At 44.8% G+C, this 19,746-nt stretch overlaps 1 protein-coding gene across 1 annotated transcript in view; it reads left to right on the forward strand.

The window, feature by feature from the left end:
• The first annotated feature begins 865 nt into the window (after nt 1–865).
• Nucleotides 866–19,746, forward strand: part of CNBD2 (cyclic nucleotide binding domain containing 2) — a 389,673-nt gene continuing 370,792 nt past the window's right edge. The window contains exons 1-4 of the mRNA XM_088465256.1: nt 866–871; nt 1,024–1,161; nt 3,825–3,950; nt 6,672–6,725. Of these exons, the coding sequence (XP_088321382.1) occupies nt 866–871; nt 1,024–1,161; nt 3,825–3,950; nt 6,672–6,725 (324 nt within the window). The remainder of the gene's footprint in view (nt 872–1,023; nt 1,162–3,824; nt 3,951–6,671; nt 6,726–19,746) is intronic.

A 19,746-nucleotide genomic window follows, 5' to 3' on the forward strand; every position in this document is an offset into this window, starting at 1 on the left:
TCATCACTTAGGGATCCATTCATCCTCACTTAGGGTTCCATTCATCCTCACTTAGGGTTCCATTCATCCTCACTTAGGGTTCTATTATCATCACTTAGGGATCCTTTCATCATCACTTAGGGTTCCATGCATCATCACTTAGGGTTCCATTCATCCTCACTTAGGGTTCCATTCATCCTCACTTAGGGTTCCATTCATCATCACTTAGGGATCCATTCATCATCACTTAGGGCTCCATGCATCATCACTTAGGGTTCCATGCATCATCACTTAGGGTTCCATGCATCATCACTTAGGGATCTATTCATCATCACTTAGGGTTCTACTCATCATCACTTAGGGTTCCATGCATCATCACTTAGGGTTCTATTCATCATCACTTAGGGATCCATTCATCATCACTTAGGGTTCCATGCATCATCACTTAGGGTTCAATTCATCATCACTTAGGGCTCCATGCATCATCACTTAGGGTTCCATTCATCATCACTTAGGGTTCCATGCATCATCACTTAGGGTTCCATACATCATCACTTAGGGATCCATGCATCATCACTTAGGGTTCTATTCATTATCACTTAGGGTTCCATGCATCATCACTTAGGGATCCATTCATCATCACTTAGGGTTCCATTCATCATCACTTAGGGTTCCATGCATCATCACTTAGGGTTCCATACATCCTCACTTAGGGTTCCATTCATCATCACTTAGGGTTCCATTCATCATCACTTAGGGTTCCATGCATCATCACTTAGGGTTCCATACATCCTCACTAAAGTTCCATTCATCATCACTTAATTTCTACAAAAGTAGGTGAAAATGTCACTATCTTTTGTAGAAATTAAGGATCGGGCCATTCATTATGAAGGTAATGCAGGAGATATTAGTGATATCTCCTGCTTACCTTTTAGCCAAAATGTGTCCCGCTGTCCCCATACACTAGTATTGGGACCTAAATTTATCAAGCTCTGAGAATATAAGATTTTTGGAGTTTAACTGCGGGTTATTTGCCATATTCAGGTGACATTTGCTCCCACACCCCACTCCTTCTCTATGGTTGTGAAGAAAGATCCTTTCGGATCCCTCCACCCTTGTCCCGTTCCTTCCATCAGACGCCAGAGCTTTGTGAAGCCCACGCAGGCGCACCAGCACTGCAGGGTCAGACTCGGCAGTGCTAAGTGTCACTGCTACAGAAGTAGGTGTCAGTCACTGATCACTGGAGAGGACACACATTCCTTCCTCTATAGGTGATCTCCATAATACACACATCACAGTCTGTGCTGTCAGTCACTGATCACTGGAGAGGACACACATTCCTTCCTCTATAGGTGATCTCCATAATACACACATCACAGTCTGTGCTGTCAGTCACTGATCACTGGAGAGGACACACATTCCTTCCTCTATAGGTGATCTCCATAATACACACATCACAGTCTGTGCTGTCAGTCACTGATCACTGGAGAGGACACACATTTCTTCCTCTATAGGTGATCTCCATAATACACACATCACAGGCCGTGCTGTCAGTCACTGATCACTGGAGACGACACACAATTCTTCCTCTATAGGTGATCTCCATAATACACACATCACAGTCTGTGCTGTCAGTCACTGATCACTGGAGACGACACACATTTCTTCCTCTATAGGTGATCTCCATAATACACACATCACAGTCTGTGCTGTCAGTCACTGATCACTGGAGAGGACACACATTCCTTCCTCTATAGGTGATCTCCATAATACACACATCACAGGCCGTGTTGTCAGTCACTGATCACTGGAGACGACACACATTTCTTCCTCTATAGGTGATCTCCATAATACACACATCACAGTCTGTGCTGTCAGTCACTGATCACTGGAGAGGACACACATTCCTTCCTCTATAGGTGATCTCCATAATACACACATCACAGTCTGTGCTGTCAGTCACTGATCACTGGAGACGACACACATTCCTTCCTCTATAGGTGATCTCCATAATACACACATCACAGGCCGTGCTGTCAGTCACTGATCACTGGAGAGGACACACATTTCTTCCTCTATAGGTGATCTCCATAATACACACATCACAGTCTGTGCTGTCAGTCACTGATCACTGGAGAGGACACACATTCCTTCCTCTATAGGTGATCTCCATAATACACACATCACAGGCTGTGCTGTCAGTCACTGATCACTGGAGACGACACACATTTCTTCCTCTATAGGTGATCTCCATAATACACACATCACAGTCTGTGCTGTCAGTCACTGATCACTGGAGAGGACACACATTTCTTCCTCTATAGGTGATCTCCATAATACACACATCACAGTCTGTGCTGTCAGTCACTGATCACTGGAGAGGACACACATTCCTTCCTCTATAGGTGATCTCCATAATACACACATCACAGGCCGTGTTGTCAGTCACTGATCACTGGAGACGACACACATTTCTTCCTCTATAGGTGATCTCCATAATACACACATCACAGTCTGTGCTGTCAGTCACTGATCACTGGAGAGGACACACATTCCTTCCTCTATAGGTGATCTCCATAATACACACATCACAGTCTGTGCTGTCAGTCACTGATCACTGGAGAGGACACACATTCCTTCCTCTATAGGTGATCTCCATAATACACACATCACAGTCTGTGCTGTCAGTCACTGATCACTGGAGAGGACACACATTCCTTCCTCTATCGGTGATCTCCATAATACACACATCACAGTCTGTGCTGTCAGTCACTGATCACTGGAGACGACACACATTCCTTCCTCTATAGGTGATCTCCATAATACACACATCACAGGCCGTGCTGTCAGTCACTGATCACTGGAGAGGACACACATTTCTTCCTCTATAGGTGATCTCCATAATACACACATCACAGTCTGTGCTGTCAGTCACTGATCACTGGAGAGGACACACATTTCTTCCTCTATAGGTGATCTCCATAATACACACATCACAGTCTGTGCTGTCAGTCACTGATCACTGGAGACGACACACATTCCTTCCTCTATAGGTGATCTCCATAATACACACATCACAGTCTGTGCTGTCAGTCACTGATCACTGGAGACGACACACATTCCTTCCTCTATAGGTGATCTCCATAATACACACATCACAGTCTGTGCTGTCAGTCACTGATCACTGGAGACGACACACATTCCTTCCTCTATAGGTGATCTCCATAATACACACATCACAGGCCGTGTTGTCAGTCACTGATCACTGGAGACGACACACATTCCTTCCTCTATAGGTGATCTCCATAATACACACATCACAGTCTGTGCTGTCAGTCACTGATCACTGGAGACGACACACATTCCTTCCTCTATAGGTGATCTCCATAATACACACATCACAGTCTGTGCTGTCAGTCACTGATCACTGGAGACGACACACATTCCTTCCTCTATAGGTGATCTCCATAATACACACATCACAGTCTGTGCTGTCAGTCACTGATCACTGGAGAGGACACAGAAATGAAACACGAGGCTGACATGGGGGATAGGCCTAAAGATGTGTAGTTAGGACACTAGGGGAACACATTTCAGGTGGATGAGGTATAATTAGAGGTGGGAACATGTCAGGGACGTCTGGAACTAATTGTACACTGGTGTCCCGGGGCCGCTGGTGCAAACAATCCCAGTACACACTGACTGTCTGCTAGAGAAAGCCTGGATGAACTCATTATTCCTTTTGGGAATCTCAGATATCTTGTTATTTAATATATTCACTTTATCTAACATTGAATTATCAGTGGCTGTAATATTCTGGATAACAATTAGTTCTGCATTTCCAGACATTGAAGAGACTTGCTGAGGAAATCCGGATAATGTGTAGAGTCTGCAGGATTTTCTGCCAGCGGCTGAGAGGATTCCCTGGATTTCAGCTCACAGCAACAGATTACGCATTATCGGTGGAAGACGTAAGTAATATGGCTGCTTTATAGTGTAGTACTGCAATAAACTGTAATAGATCAAAACAAATAAAGCAGATGGATAAGAAGTTTAGTTACAAATTGGAAAATAATAATTGTACGTCCCCTTACTGGCAGAAGAGTAAATGTGAGCATGTGTAAGGTCACGCTAGCATAGAGTTTGTACACGGAGACCATGTAGCTACTGCACGCTAGCCTAGAGTGAGTACACGGAGACCATGTAGCTACGGCACGCTAGCCTAGAGTGAGTACACGGAGACCATGTAGCTACTGCACGCTAGCCTAGAGTGAGTACACGGAGACCATGTAGCTACGGCACGCTAGCCTAGAGTGAGTACACAGAGACCATGTAGCTACGGCACGCTAGCCTACAGTGAGTACACAGAGACCATGAAGCTACTGCACACTAGCCTAGAGTGAGTACACGGAGACCATGAAGCTACTGCACGCTAGCCTAGAGTGAGTACACGGAGACCATGTAGCTACGGCACGCTAGCATAGAGTGAGTACACGGAGACCATGCAGCTACTGTACGCTAGCCTAGGGTGAGTACACGGAGACCATGTAGCTACTGCACGCTAGCCTAGAGTGAGTACACGGAGACCATGAAGCTACTGCATGCTAGCCTAGAGTGAGTACACGGAGACCATGCAGCTACTGTACGCTAGCCTAGGGTGAGTACACGGAGACCATGAAGCTACGGCACGCTAGCCTAGAGTGAGTACACAGAGACCATGAAGCTACTGCACATTAGCCGCTGTCAGCGACACGACCGTATCTGGCTAACCACCTTCCTGCATCCAAATTTATTCTGTGTCTCAGAGCGGTTACCATCAGAACACATGTGCAGACTTAAAAGATCTGCCGTTTGTGTGCAACATTGCCGGTGTGTCCACCTCAAGTAATTAGACCTCTGTCATTGGCTGCTGGTGTATAGGAAGCCCCCCCGCTGTGCTCGTGCATAGGAAGCGCCCCCCGCTGTGCTGGTGCATAGGAAGCGCCCCCGCTGTGCTGGTGCATAGGAAGCCCCCCCGCTGTGCTGGTGCATAGGAAGCGCCCCCGCTGTGCTGGTGCATAGGAAGCGCCCCCGCTGTGCTGGTGCATAGGAAGTGCCCCCCGCTGTGCTGGTGCATAGGAAGCGCCCCAGCTGTGCTGGTGCATAGGAAGCCCCCCCGCTGTGCTGGTGCATAGGAAGCGCCCCCGCTGTGCTGGTGCATAGGAAGCGCCCCCCGCTGTGCTGGTGCATAGGAAGCGCCCCCCGCTGTGCTGGTTCATAGGAAGCGCCCCCGCTGTGCTGGTGTATAGGAAACCCCCCCGCTGTGCTGGTGCATAGGAAGCCCCCCCGCTGTGCTGGTGTATAGGAACCACCCCCGCTGTGCTGGTGAATAGGAAGCGCCCCCCGCTGTGCTGGTGAATAGGAAGCACCCCCGCTGTGCTGGTGTATAGGAAGCCCCCCCGCTGTGCTGGTGCATAGGAAACCCCCCCGCTGTGCTGGTGTATAGGAACCGCCCCCGCTGTGCTGGTGAATAGGAAGCGCCCCCCCGCTGTGCTGGTGAATAGGAAGCGCCCCGCTGTGCTGGTGTATGGGAAACGCCCCCGCTGTGCTGGTGAATAGGAAGCGCCCCCCGCTGTGCTGCCCCACTTGCACAGATCTACCCTTTCACACAAATCCCCCCACACACAGATTCCCTGTAGCACAGATTCCCCTCACACATATCTCCCACTATCACAGAAGATCCCCCCTAGCACAAAATATGTCACACACACCTGCCCCTAGCAGCGGAACCTCCTCACCTTTTTCTCCTTTGTTTGTTTCCTCTACATATTCCAATTTCCTTCCCTCCTCAATGCTGCTGCTGCTGAGCTCCGATGCCTGAGTACATCATGGACTGGTCACCTGATCGTTTTAGAGGTGTCCATCAGAACTCAAGGCACGCCCCCTCACAGTGAGGCATGCCTCCATTAGCTCTTTTTTTGTGTGTTTTATTGGCAGCTTCGTGGCCTAGCACCCAGCTCCAGGCTAGGTCTGAGCTATCAGAGGTGAGGCTGAGCTTTTACTGCCTCATCTCTCATCTCTCATCTCTCCCTGAGCGAGATATACTAAAGGGGAAAAAGCGGTAAAACCCCTGAAAAGTTCCTTTTTCGGGGGTTTTACCGCATACCCCATGTGTCATCCCAGTGGGTAACGCCATCTTCAGGTGGCTTTACCCAATAGAAGCCTTTGGGCTTCTTTTCGGGACGCCTGTACTGAGACCACCACCCCCCGCGGTCCGCGGCCATCTGCGCATGCGCAGGACGCCATAGGGACTTTTGCCTGTTAAACCCGGAAGTCCCTCTCTCTGGAGCCATCGCAAAGGACAAGAGCTGTCCTTTGCGATATTCTAGGTGCATACCGGGATAATTAACATGCAGGATGTACCACATTGCGGACATGATACTTAGTACATCCCACCTCCTGTATTTCCAGGGAGTGCTGCAATATTGGTGAGTTTTGCCTGTAAAAACAATCAGAATAATACAAAGACGATATTTATAAGTTATAAATAAATATCTTATTTTTATTATTCTAATAATTTTTATGCAAAACCAAAGTGTACGCAGATAAAAGACATATTGCCTTAATAATAGCCATATAAAATATATGTTTCTTAACCTTTGTACAAACAACGAGAGAGGCCGCATGTGACACTTAATTCTGTTTTATTTCAGAGAAATGTGGAAGACAAAATGGCCTTTGACCGTACTCTGTTCAGGACCAGAAAGGTGCCACATATATAACTATTATCATTCTTTATTCTATATCAACATGTACTTTTTAATGAAATACCATATATATATATACTGTATATTTATACACACTGCACATATAGAATCATACAAACTTGGCTCTCACTTTTCAAACTTTCCTTTATATCTATCTATCTATCTATCTATCTATCTATCTATCTATCTATCTATCTATCTATCTATCTATCAATCTCATATCTATCTATCTCATATCTATCTATCTATCTATCTATCTATCTATCTATCTATCTCATATCTATCTATCTATCTAATATCTATCTATCTATCTATCTATCTCATATCTATCTATCTATCTATCTATCTATCTATCTCAAATCTATATCTATCTCATATCTATCTATCTCATATCTATCTATCTAATTTCTATCTATCTATCTATCTCTCATATCTATCTTTCTCATATCTATCTATCGCTATCTCATATCTATCTATCTATCTATGTATCTATCTATGTATCTATCTATCTATCTCATATCTATCTATTAAAGAAAAATAAACTGAGTTTCTAGATCTGGTGCTCAGTATGGACCATTGTAAGGGTGATTGTAAAGAACTATAAACTTAAGGGGGCATCCACTACATGATTTTAGCAGGCGATTGAACGATACCGACGTCATTATCGTTCAATCGTTTAAAAATCATTTATAAATCGTGCATGGTTTGGTCGTTAACGATCAACGATGCGCGCTCCCGCTGTTCGTTTGATCGTCTCGTCAGTCGACTGAACATGCAGGTTAATTTCACTTGATCTATTAAAGATTGTTTGCAAATCGTTCAGCCTGAAAGATAAAATTTCAAGGGAAAATTGTTTAGAGATTGGACAGGGAGTAGATCGTCTAGTGGATGTGCCCCATTACACATTCTTTTTAAAAGGTGACAGTAATAGTTACTTAGATTTTCGGAGCTGCCATCATTTTAAGTGGACAAAGAATTTACCTTCTTCTCAATTGGTTAGACTGAAACGAAATTGTAGCACCCATGAAAAGTTTGATACATAAGGGGGCATATTTATTAAAGTGTGGGAGTTTAGAAGTGGAGATGTTGCCCATAGCAACCAAACAGATTTTAGCTATTATTGTGTAGAAGGTGCTAGACAGGTGTGAAACAGAATCTGATTGGTTGCTATGGGCAACATCTCCACTTCTAAAAACCCGCCCTTTAGTAAATATGCCCCATAGAGAGAGGTTTTTATAGAAAGGATACTCAGCCTCACTTATTAATGCCGATATTAATAGGTCTATATCTTTAGAAAGAGTCTAATTACTTATCAGAATCTCATTATAGTATATTGGGTAACAATCGGCACATTTTAAGTTCCCGTGTTCTTCTACGTCATTTCCTTCCCTTTTCTGATAAGAAATTAGACTTGGCGACAAATGAGACATTAAAGTCCTTGCCCTCCGGAAATACTGGAACATTATAGAAATGGACCCTGTATTATCCACGTATGTTCCTGAGAGACCGGAGAACAAGGACTTTACAGTCTCATTTGTCGCCAAGTCTGTTCCCTGTTTTAAAAGATGATGATAAAAAATATTAATTTTGAAATAAAATTGCTGGGTGTTATACTTGTGGTGGCTGTAAGGTGCTTACATGGTTTACAGGGGAAAAAGTCATTTAGTAATGAAAAGGGAAAAGAAGTTAAAGTAAAAGGAATAATCACTTGTAATAATAATACTTAAACATAAGGTAGAGAAAATCAGTGTACCTAGAGACATTCAGACAATGTACAAGGTAGGAGTCCTGCACCCCTGAAGTTTATGGGAACAGAATATGTACAGGCGGATAAGGGAGGAGATTGGGAGAACGTACGACTGTAGCTAAACGTCAAACCTTTTCATCATCACTTTAAATACTCTGCATCCCCAATGGGTTAAATGAGGGATTCAAGATTACCCCTTTTTTAAAGGGTTAAAAAACATTTGTTTAGTGGTATATTCCCTCTTCCCATCAATTTTTATATATTCTTTGTTTCCCATGAAACATTATATATCCCTTATTTTTATTCATTTTTATTCATTTTTTCCTTCCCATCAACCTTTTTATTATTTTCATTGCAGCGTATGGTTTATATACATAACTTTGTTTTATGGCTATTATTATATGATTATTATAATTGCTATCAGCCTCATCATTATGTGCCACAATTGAGTTAAATGTGGAGTGATCCTAGGGGGTAAATTTACTAACAATCTCGGGTGATTTAAGGGATGATTTTCATCTCGCAAATTTACTAAAGGTAAAGTTGGGTGAGATATAGAGATTTCTCTCTTCTCACTCGTAAAACTCAGGGGATATAGCTAACTCGAATCAACTCACCATCGGGACAACTCGGAAGTACTTTTCACCTAAAATATACATCTCTCAAATTTACCAAGAATCGGGATGACAAGCTCGGGTGAGATAGGTACAAACTCTCTGCCCAAATCACTTTTCTAACTCTCCACCTCCTGAGCCGCGAGTTAGTCTGAAACATTCACAAATCATCGTGATATGTGTATGTTTCTGCCTTTAATTAGTGAAAAACGGGTTAAATTAATAAAAAAAAAATTATGTGAGGTCCCCTCCCCAAAAACCTAACCAGCCCCGGACTTGTCAGCCTGTCCTGGTTCCTAAAATTACGGGAAACAAAACGATTAGGGTTCCACCGTGATTTAGGTACCAGCACCAGGAATAGGACAGAAACATCTGGTAGAAGGTTAGTAAATATTTATTACACACATACCTCAATCACACATACTAACTATGTTGTGTGTGTCATGTCTATTTAACTATTTATTTACAGTGGGGGTACGGTGCCGGCCGCCTGCTGGCACTTGTAGTTCCACAAGTGCCAAAGGGCAGGCATGCTGGCACCTGTAGTTCGACGGTAAAATACAATAGTTTCCATCTATTTTATACTTTATTACTCCCATACCCACAGCTCAGGGGTGCGGGGAAGAGCCCCGGACTTAAGACCAAGCCTGGCATTGCGGGAGAGGGGGGACCATTTTTGGGGGGGTCGACCACCTCCCCTGAGATCCCCAGCTTGGCCTGAGTAGCTTGGGGTGATAATGATTTGGCCCTGGAGACCCGGTAATAGGGTCTACAGGCTGTGGCATTACACCCCGGCCGTTTTGGGTCCGGTGCTGGTTTTAACTATAGAGGGATCCCTACACAATTTTTTCCACCCTATATTTAAAACCAGGACTGGCCCTGCAGCCTGGTGCTGGTTCTTAAATTACTTAAACTCACTCGAACTTGCTTTAAAATCACCCGAGAAACTTGACCTACATCACCATCGGCAAACTTGTTTGGCCTCAAATCGCCTGTTGGTAAATTTGAGAGATAAAAAGTGATTAAATCACCCGAGTTCAGGCGATCTGGAGCGAGATGAATTTCATTGCAAATTGGGAACATCTCAAATCTTAGTAAATTTACCCCTAGGAGCGTCTCTCTATGTCCAAAAGAGCAGTGAGTTCCTTTCTAGCAACAATTAGGTATATAATTATTATATGACCAATGCTCGTCTTTATAAATATGTAGTTGTGATCCAAGTAATTATTATGCCACTATATGTCTTCACTTTATATAATATTGTTTCATAAAACTTGAAGTACTTTGTAATTGTATTTGTAATGTTTTATATAATCTTGTTGTACGTTGTATAAATTATTGTAATAACGGCGCTGTATATATCAGCGGGTGGTAGCGTGTATAAGGGCTATGTCTGTCACGCTATTTTATTGTAACTTTGTTAATACATTGTGATTATGTTTGAAAATTATTGTAATTGTATTGTATGAATATATTGTTATCTGTATGTAACTTTAATAAATACCGTTGTTGTAATCTGGATTTCAAGTCGAAGCCTGTCTTTGTTGCTGCTTTGTTAGATTCTAGAGCAGCTGGAAATTTCACGACTTCCAGTCTAGTTGACAATCTACAGATTCCTTGTTCTTCTCTCAAGCCTTTGACTTCCTTGACTTGACCGCTGTAGATGGCGCCCTCTGACTAATGGAGTTGTTACCAAAGAAATTCTGCCAGTACTGGTCCATATTGGAGCATTGTATTCTGAGTCTCTGAAATTCCTAGTGATTCCTGAAGCCTCTCAAGGCATCATTTTAGGGCTACCCTGGTTACGCCAGCACAAACCCAGGATAGATTGGTGCTCAATGCAAATCATTTCTTGGGGGGCTGTCAAAAATCCTGTCTTCCCAAGATATAACCTGTAAGGAGAACAGTCTCATTAACACCACCAGCAATTCCCAAAGAATATCAAATGTTTACTGAGGTTTTTTCTGAACAGCAAGCAAATATCTTACCTCCTCACAGAGAATGGGATTGTCCAATCGATTTATTGCCAGACAAGATGCCTCCTCGTGGTCGTACCTATCCTCTATCCTTGTCAGAGACCAAAGCTATGTCTGAGTACATCCAGGAGAATTTGGAGAAGAGGTTTATCAGTCCTTCCACCTCTCCTGCCGAAGTTTGGTTCCTTTTTGTTGCTAAGAAGGATGGAGGCCTAAGACCATGTATAGACTATCGCGGTCTTAATGATATAACGGTCAAGAATCGGTACCCACTTCCTTTAATCACAGAGTTATTCGACAGAGTCAAAGGATCCGTCATATTCTCAAAACTAGATTTGCGAGGGGCCTATAATCTCATCCATATCCACGCAGGCGATGAATGGAAAACTGCTTTTAATACCAGGGATGGTCATTTTGAATACCTTGTGATGCCCTTCGGATTATGTAATGCCCCTGCTGTCTTTCAAGGATTTGTAAATGAAATTGTTCGGGACTTACTATATATCTCAGTAGTTGTCTATTTGGACGATATATTAATTTTCTCGTCTTCTCCAGAAGAACATCATAAACATGTGAAGGAGGTGTTATCTCGATTAAGGAAGAATCATCTTTACTGTAAACTGGAGAAATGGATCCCAAGAAGGTTCAGGCAATCCTGGATTGGTCCCGACCTCAAACTCTGAAAGCCATTCAGAGACTGCTTGGATTTGCAAATTATTACAGACGTTTTATCAAGGGATTTTCTTCTTTGTTGGCTCCCATCACGGCCCTGACTCGTAAAGGCGCTAATCCTGCTCTATAGCCACCTGAGGCAGAGACAGCCTTCCAGCTGTTGAAGCAAGCGTTTATTACAGTCCCAGTTCTAAGACAACCAGACCTGGATAGACCCTTCTAGTTGGAGGTCGATGCTTCATCAGAGGCAGTGGGAGCCGTCCTATCCCAGCGCTACGAAGACAACTCTGCAGAGAAAAACTACGCCATAGGAGAACAAGAGCTCTTGGCAGTAAAGTTGGCACTAAAGGAATGGAGATACCTCTTAGAAGGGGCCAAGTTTCCCTTTACTGTCTTCACCGACCATAGGAACCTCCTCTTCCTCAAAAATATCCAGTGTGTAAGTCCTCGCTTGGCCCGGTGGGCAATATTCTTTGTTCGCTTCCAGTTTACTCTGACCTTCCATTCTGGAGCTCTCAATCAAAAGGCAAATGCTTTATCAAGGTCTCTTTCCTGCAACAACAATTCTGAAATTCTGCGCAGTACTCCCGTGTTGGAGTCAAGGGTGTTTGCCACCATACAAATGCAACCACCTACTGGGAAAACCTTCGTGGCCCCAGAGTTAAGAAAGCAGCTTCTCACCTGGGCTCACTCCTCACGCTTTGCAGGCCATTCTGGTACTTGATAAACTCTGGAGCTCTTGAAGAGAGCCTATAGGTGGCCATCGATGAAAGCTGATGTCTTGGAATTCATCTCGTCATGTACCTCACGTGCCCAGCAAAAATCCTCCATGGACTTTGTGACTGATTTGCCAAGTTCCCAGGGTTATACTACCATCTGGGTCGTGGTAGACCGATTTTCGAAAGATGATCCATTATGTTATCCTAAAGAAACTTCCTACTGCTTCGGATTTGGCTCATCTGTTCGTCCAACATATATTTTGTCTCCACGGACTCCCTACAGAAATAGTATCTGATCGTGGAGCTCAATTCGTGGCAAGGTTTTGGAGAGCTCTGTGTTCCGTTCTGCAAGTAAAGTTAAACTTCTCTACAGCTTACCATCCACAAAGTAATGGATCCACGTAGAGGGTTAACCAGGACCTTGAAACCTTCCTAAGGATCTTCATGTCATCCTCTCAAGACAATTGCAGGTGTATTCAATATGAAAAGTAAACTTCGCCGTATATGCGGGTCGAAGTTTTCGCCGCACATCGGAGCTTTTGCCGGCGAAAAAGTATCGCGCGCGCCCCCGATTATACCCATATTCAATATGAAATCATCGAAAACGGCACCCGGCGAATGTGAAATCAGCGAAAACTTCGCTGTTTTTTGGGGAAATCACCCTAACACCCCCAAAAAGATGCTCTGACATGGGGGATCACTCTGGATACCCCCGATTAGCCCTGCTGAAGGTTTTTGGGGTCTTTAAACGGGCTCAATAGCTGCTATTTTGGAGTTTTGGGAAGGTGGTGAAGAATAGTATTTAGAAGGGTTTTATTGCAGAATATAAGTAGTTCCAGCAAATTTTGGGTACTTGAAAAGGGGGTGAGCATATTTAAAAGTTGCTAAAGTGAAGTTTTAAAAAACGTGAAAAATCCACCTGCCGCAAACACCTGCAATGAAAAAACACCTGGGGCATACTTAGGCACCCCCCTAGATTGTAGTTCGCTAGTTTTTAACTTTGTACCTCTCAATTTTTTTTTTCGCCCCCAAAATGAAAGTGCTTTTTCGGGGGTCTTCTGAGGTATTTTTTTTTTTCATTTTTTTTGACACAGTTTACCTTTGGGGGACTGTCTGAAGGTTGCAGGGTGGTTTCCGAAATGTTGCACCCCAAAACCCCAATTCTGCACTTTTTTTCGCCACCCATTTCTTGGTGATACTTTTTCGCAGGGTCGAATGCAATATACTTTTCGCACTGGCGAAAAGTTTTGAAATTGATTACGGTGTAAAAGTAAAAGCGGCGAAAATTACGTCATCCGAGCGAAAACATCGCAGAAACAGCGTTTTCGCTCAATATTGAATACCCCTAATGGTCTGAATTATTGCCCTGGGCTGAATTTGCACATAATGCTTCATATCATTCCTCCACAAAGCAAACCCCGTTCCAGATTGTATACGGTCTCCATCCCCGAGTACCCGAGTTCCAAAGCCTTCCTGCCTTTGATGTTCCAGCTGTGGATGATACTGTACGGAGGTTTGCATCAAATTGGGCTCAGGTATGTGCTGATTTAGAGAAGGCGTCCTCTCGCTACAAACATCAGGCTGATAAACGGAGAAAGGTGCCCTACATGCAAGTTGGAGATCAGGTTTGGTTGTCTACCCGGAACCTGCGGCTCAGAGTACCCTCAATGAAGTTTGCTCCACGTTTTATCGGACCCTTCTCCATCATTGAAATAATTAATCCTGTGGCTTATCGCCTTCAGCTCCCTTCATATTTGAAAATCCCAAACTCCTTCCACATTTCCCTACTCAAACCTCTGATCCTGAACAAATTCCGCAAGGTTCTTCCTGTTCCTCCTCATGTTCAGACAGAAAGAGGCGTGGAATTTGAAGTCTCCCAGGTCCTGGATTCCCGTATCCACAGGGGTCGTTTACAGTATCTCCTGGATTGGAGGGGTTACGGCCCTGAAGAACGCTGCTGGACCGATGCCCGAGACATCCATGCTTCCGCACTCGTCAGGAAGTTTCATACTGCCCATCCTGAAAAGCCTGGTGAGTGTCCTGAGGCCACCCATAAGGAGGGGGGTACTGTCACGACCAGGGTTTCTCGGCATGGTGGTCGGCGGGCGTTACTTGTGAGGATGCTGTGGCGGGGGGCGTCTGGCGGTGGTGCTGGTGCCTGGCATGGAGCATTGGCTGTGCGTGGACCTGTTTGGGCATATTGTCACTCTGTGCTGGGTAGGCCTGGCGGTGCTTCCGTTCCGCTCCGGCATGGGCGCCGCCATCTTACTTTCAGCCATGTGACCTAGTCAGCCAATCCTGGCGTGTCACATGCTCACTCTCTGACCAATCACGGCTTAGCACTGGGTATTTAAGGGAGTTCAGAGCTCCCTTGCATTCCCAGTGCAACGTGTTTCTCAGCGCAAGCTGATAGAGAGTTCCTGAGCTTGTCCGCCTGCCTGTTGGATCTTTGTCTAAGCCTGCTTTACCTGACCTGCTCCACACCCTGCTGGAATCCCCTGCCTCCCCCCATTGCCTCTCCCTTGCCTGAGTACCTATGTCAGCTGTTACCCTGCACCCTGCCTCCACTTACATTTCCTCTGGACATTATTCCCCTCATCCTGCAATTCACCTCAGCCTCCAATTCACCTCAGCCTGCAATTCACCTCGGCCTGCAATTCACCTCAGCCTGCAATTCACCTCAGCCTACAATTCACCTCAGCCTACAATTCACCTCAGCCTACAATTCACCTCAGCCTGCAATTCACCTCAGCCTCCAATTCACCTCAGCCTGCAATTCACCTCAGCCTGCAATTCACCTCAGCCTCCAATTCACCTCAGCCTACAATTCACCTCAGCCTGCAATTCACCTCAGCCTGCAATTCACCTCAGCCTGCAATTCACCTCAGCCTCCAATTCACCTCAGCCTGCAATTCACCTCAGCCTGCAATTCACCTCAGCCTCCAATTCACCTCAGCCTACAATTCACCTCAGCCTGCAATTCACCTCAGCCTGCAATTCACCTCAGCCTCCAATTCACCTCAGCCTCCAATTCACCTCAGCCTACAATTCACCTCAGCCTGCAATTCATTTCAGCCTCACCACACCTGCATACTGGACTGTTCCTGCCTGTCACTATCTGGACATTCTCCCATTTGCTTCACTACAGTTCAGAAGTGCACTTCAGTGCTATACCTGGACTTTTTCTTTTGCCATTTCCATGTCTACTAAACCACTCATTAAAAGTTCCACATTTTCATTTAAATCTGCTTCTGTGTCTGCTCCTATCACCACCCGGGTCAACAACAAAACCAGAACCTCACACCCTGCACCGATTGGGATGAAACCAACACGAAGTGGTCCAGTTGGATCCTGGCCAGGTTTTAAGGGGTTAGGGTCCTGGTCAGACCTCCCATTGGTGTACGCTGGGCGGAACTTTGAACCGGGGACGATGGGCAGAACTTTGACCCAGGGAGCCTTTCTGGGCCTTCCACTAGATGGATTTGGATGAACACTTCAAAGAGGGGTGGCAATTGGTCTGGGATGCCTAATGGAGTGGTTGGGGTCCCGGTCGGACCTCATGGCGGAGTGCGCTGGGCAGAACATTGACCCAGGGAACCTGGTCTGGGCCTTCCACTGGATGGATTTGGACGACATCACATAATTTGGACAAGAACTTTACAGAGTAGTAACATTGGATCCCAGAAGACATATTAGGGGGGTTGAGGTCCCGGTCGGACTACCCATTGGTTTACGATGGACGGAACTTTGACCCGGGGACGCTGGGCAGAACTTTGACCCGGGGAGCCTGTTCTGGACCTTCCACTAAATGGATTTGGATGAAAACTTCACTTTGACCCGGGTAGCCTGTTCTGGGCTTTCCGCTGGATGGATTTGAATTAAAACTTCACAGAGGGGTGGCAATTGGTTTGGGATGCCTAATGGAGTGGTTGGGGTCCCGGTTGAACCTCACGGCGGAGTGCCACCGGGCAGAACTTTGACCCGGGGAGCCTGTTCTCAGCCTTTCACTGGATAAATATGGATGAAAACTTCACAGAGTGGTAACATTGGATCCCAGAAGACATACTAGGGGGTTTAGGTCCCGGTTGGACCTCCCGTTAGTGTACACTGGGCAGAATCTTGACCCCGGGAGCCTGTTCTGGGCCTTTCACTGGATGGATTTGGATGAAAACTTCACAGAGGGGTGGCAATTGGTCTGAGATATCTAATAGAGTGGTTGGGGTCTCGGTCGGACCTCCCGTTGGTGTACGCTGGGCAGAACTTTGACCCAGGGAGCCTGTTGTGGGCCTTCCACTGGATGGATTTGGATGACATCACATAAAAAAACATAATAACTTGAAGATTCAAACCCAGGCAACGCCAGGTACTTCAGCTGGTATATATATATATTAACTCTTATTTCCATTGTACAAGAAATGGTCTCTCTAGCTATATTTAGTAGAGGATATTACAAGGTTGATGGATCTACATAATTTATTTTATTGCCATTTTGGAGTAAAAAAGGAATTGGTGTCCCAGTCTTACACTGGTATCACCAGAATAAGATCTGCATTGTGCTGGTATCACCAGAATAAGCTCTGCATTGTACTGGTATCACCAGAATAGGCTCTGCATTGTGCTGGTACCACCAGATTAGGCTCAGTGTCATTTGCATGTCACCAGAATAGGCTCTGCATTACACTGGTATCACCAGAATAAGATCTGCATTACACTGGTATCACCAGAATTAGCTCTGCATTGTACTGGTATCACCAGAATAGGCTCTGCATTGTGCTGGTATCACCAGAATAAGCTCTGCATTATGCTGGTATCACCAGAATAAGCTCTGCATTACACTGGTATCACCAGAATTGGCTCTGCATTGTACTGGTATCACCAGAATAGGCTCTGCATTGTGCTGGTATCACCAGAATAAGCTCTGCATTGTGCTAGTATCATCAGAATAAGCTCTGCATTATGCTGGTATCACCAGAATAAGCTCATCATTCTGCTGGTATCATCAGAATAAGCTCTGCATTGTGCTGGTATCACCAGAATAAGCTCTGCATCATTTGGATGTCACCAGAATAGGGTCTGTATTGTACAGTCTTTACCACATTAAGTTCTGCTTTACACTGGTATCACCAGAACTGGCTCTGCATTGTGCTGGTATCACCAGAATAAGCTCTGCATTGTACAGATGTCACACATTAGGATTTGCATTACACTGGTATCATCATAATAGGCTCTGCATTACACTGGTATCACCAGAATAAACTCTGCATTGTGCTGGTATCACCAGAATAAGCTCTGCATTGTGCTGGTATCACCAGAATAAGCTCTGCATTGTGCTGGTATCACCAGAATAACCTCTGCATTGTGCTGGTATCACCAGAATAAGCTCTGCATCATTTGGATGTCACCAGAATAAGCTCTGCATTGTGCTGGTATCACCAGAATAGGCTCTGCATTGTGCCGGTATCACCATAATAAGCTCTGCATTGTGCTGGTATCACCAGAATAGGATCTGCATTGTGCTGGTATCACCAGAATTAGCTCTGCATTGTACGGATGTCACACATTAGGATTTGCATTACACTGGTATCACCAGAATAAGCTCTGCATTGTATTGGTATCACCAGAATAGGCTCTGCATTGTGCTGGTATCACCAGAATAAGCTCTGCATTGTGCTGGTATCACCAGAATAAGCTCTGCATTGTGCTGGTATCACCAGAATAAGCTCTGCATCATTTGGATATCACCAGAATAAGCTCTGCATTGCACTGGTATCACCAGAATAAGCTCTGCATTGTGCTGGTATCACCAGAATAAGCTCTGCATCATTTGGATATCACCAGAATAAGCTCTGCATCATTTGGATGTCACCAGAATAAGCTCTGCATTGTGCTGGTATCACCAGAATAGGCTCTGCATTGTGCCGGTATCACCATAATAAGCTCTGCATTGTGCTGGTATCACCAGAATAGGATCTGCATTGTGCTGGTATCACCAGAATTAGCTCTGCATTGTACGGATGTCACACATTAGGATTTGCATTACACTAGTATCACCAGAATAGGCTCTGCATTGTATTGGTATTACCAGAATAGGCTCTGCATTGTGCTGGTATCACCAGAATAAGCTCTGCATTGTACGGATGTCACACATTAGGATTTGCATTACACTGGTATCACCAGAATAAGCGCTGCATTGTACTGGTATCACCAGAATAGGCTCTGCATTGTGCTGGTATCACCATAATAAGCTCTGCATTGTGCTGGTATCACCAGAATAGGCTCTGCATTGTGCTGGTATCACCATAATAAGCTCTGCATTGTGCTGGTATCACCATAATAAGCTCTGCATTGTGCTAGTATCACCAGAATAAGCTCTGCATCATTTGGATATCACCAGAATAGGCTCTGCATTGTGCTGGTACCACCATAATAATCTCTGCATTGTGCTGGTATCACCAGAATAAGCTCTGCATTGTACTGGTATCACCAGAATAGGCTCTGCATTGTGCTGGTATCACCATAATAAGCTCTGCATTGTGCTGGTATCACCAGAATAGGCTCTGCATTGTATTGGTATCACCAGAATAGGCTCTGCATTGTGCTGGTATCACCATAATAAGCTCTGCATTGTGCTGGTATCACCAGAATAGGCTCTGCATTGTGCTGGTATCACCATAATAAACTCTGCATTGTGCTGGTATCACCAGAATAAGCTCTGCATTGTGCTGGTATCACCAGAATAGGATCTGCATTGTGCTAGTATCACCAGAATAAGCTCTGCATCATTTGGATATCACCAGAATAAGCTCTGCATTGTGGGGTATCACCAGAATAAGCTCTGCATTGTGCTGGTATCACCAGAATAGGATCTGCATTGTGCTGGTATCACCAGAATAAGATCTGCATCATTTGGATATCACCAGAATAAGCTCTGCATTATGCTGGTATCACCAGAATAGGCTTTTCATTGTGCTGGTATCACCAGAATAAGCTCTGCATCATTTGGATGCACCAGAATAAGCTCTGCATTATGCTGGTATCACCAGAATAGGCTCTGCATTGTGCTGGTATCACCAGAATAAGATCTGCATTGCACTGGTATCACCAGAATAAGCTCTGCATTGTGCTGGTATCACCAGAATAAGCTCTGCATTGTGCTGGTATCACCAGAATAAGCTCTGCATTGTACTGGTATCACCAGAATAAGCTCTGCATTGCACTGGTATCACCAGAAAAAGCTCTGCATCATTTGGATGCACCAGAATAAGCTCTGCATCATTTGGATGTCACCAGAAT

Source organism: Taudactylus pleione, unplaced genomic scaffold, assembly GCF_031769625.1.
Source record: "Taudactylus pleione unplaced genomic scaffold, aTauple2 ptg001928l, whole genome shotgun sequence".
NCBI classification, from domain to species: Eukaryota; Metazoa; Chordata; class Amphibia; order Anura; family Myobatrachidae; genus Taudactylus; species Taudactylus pleione.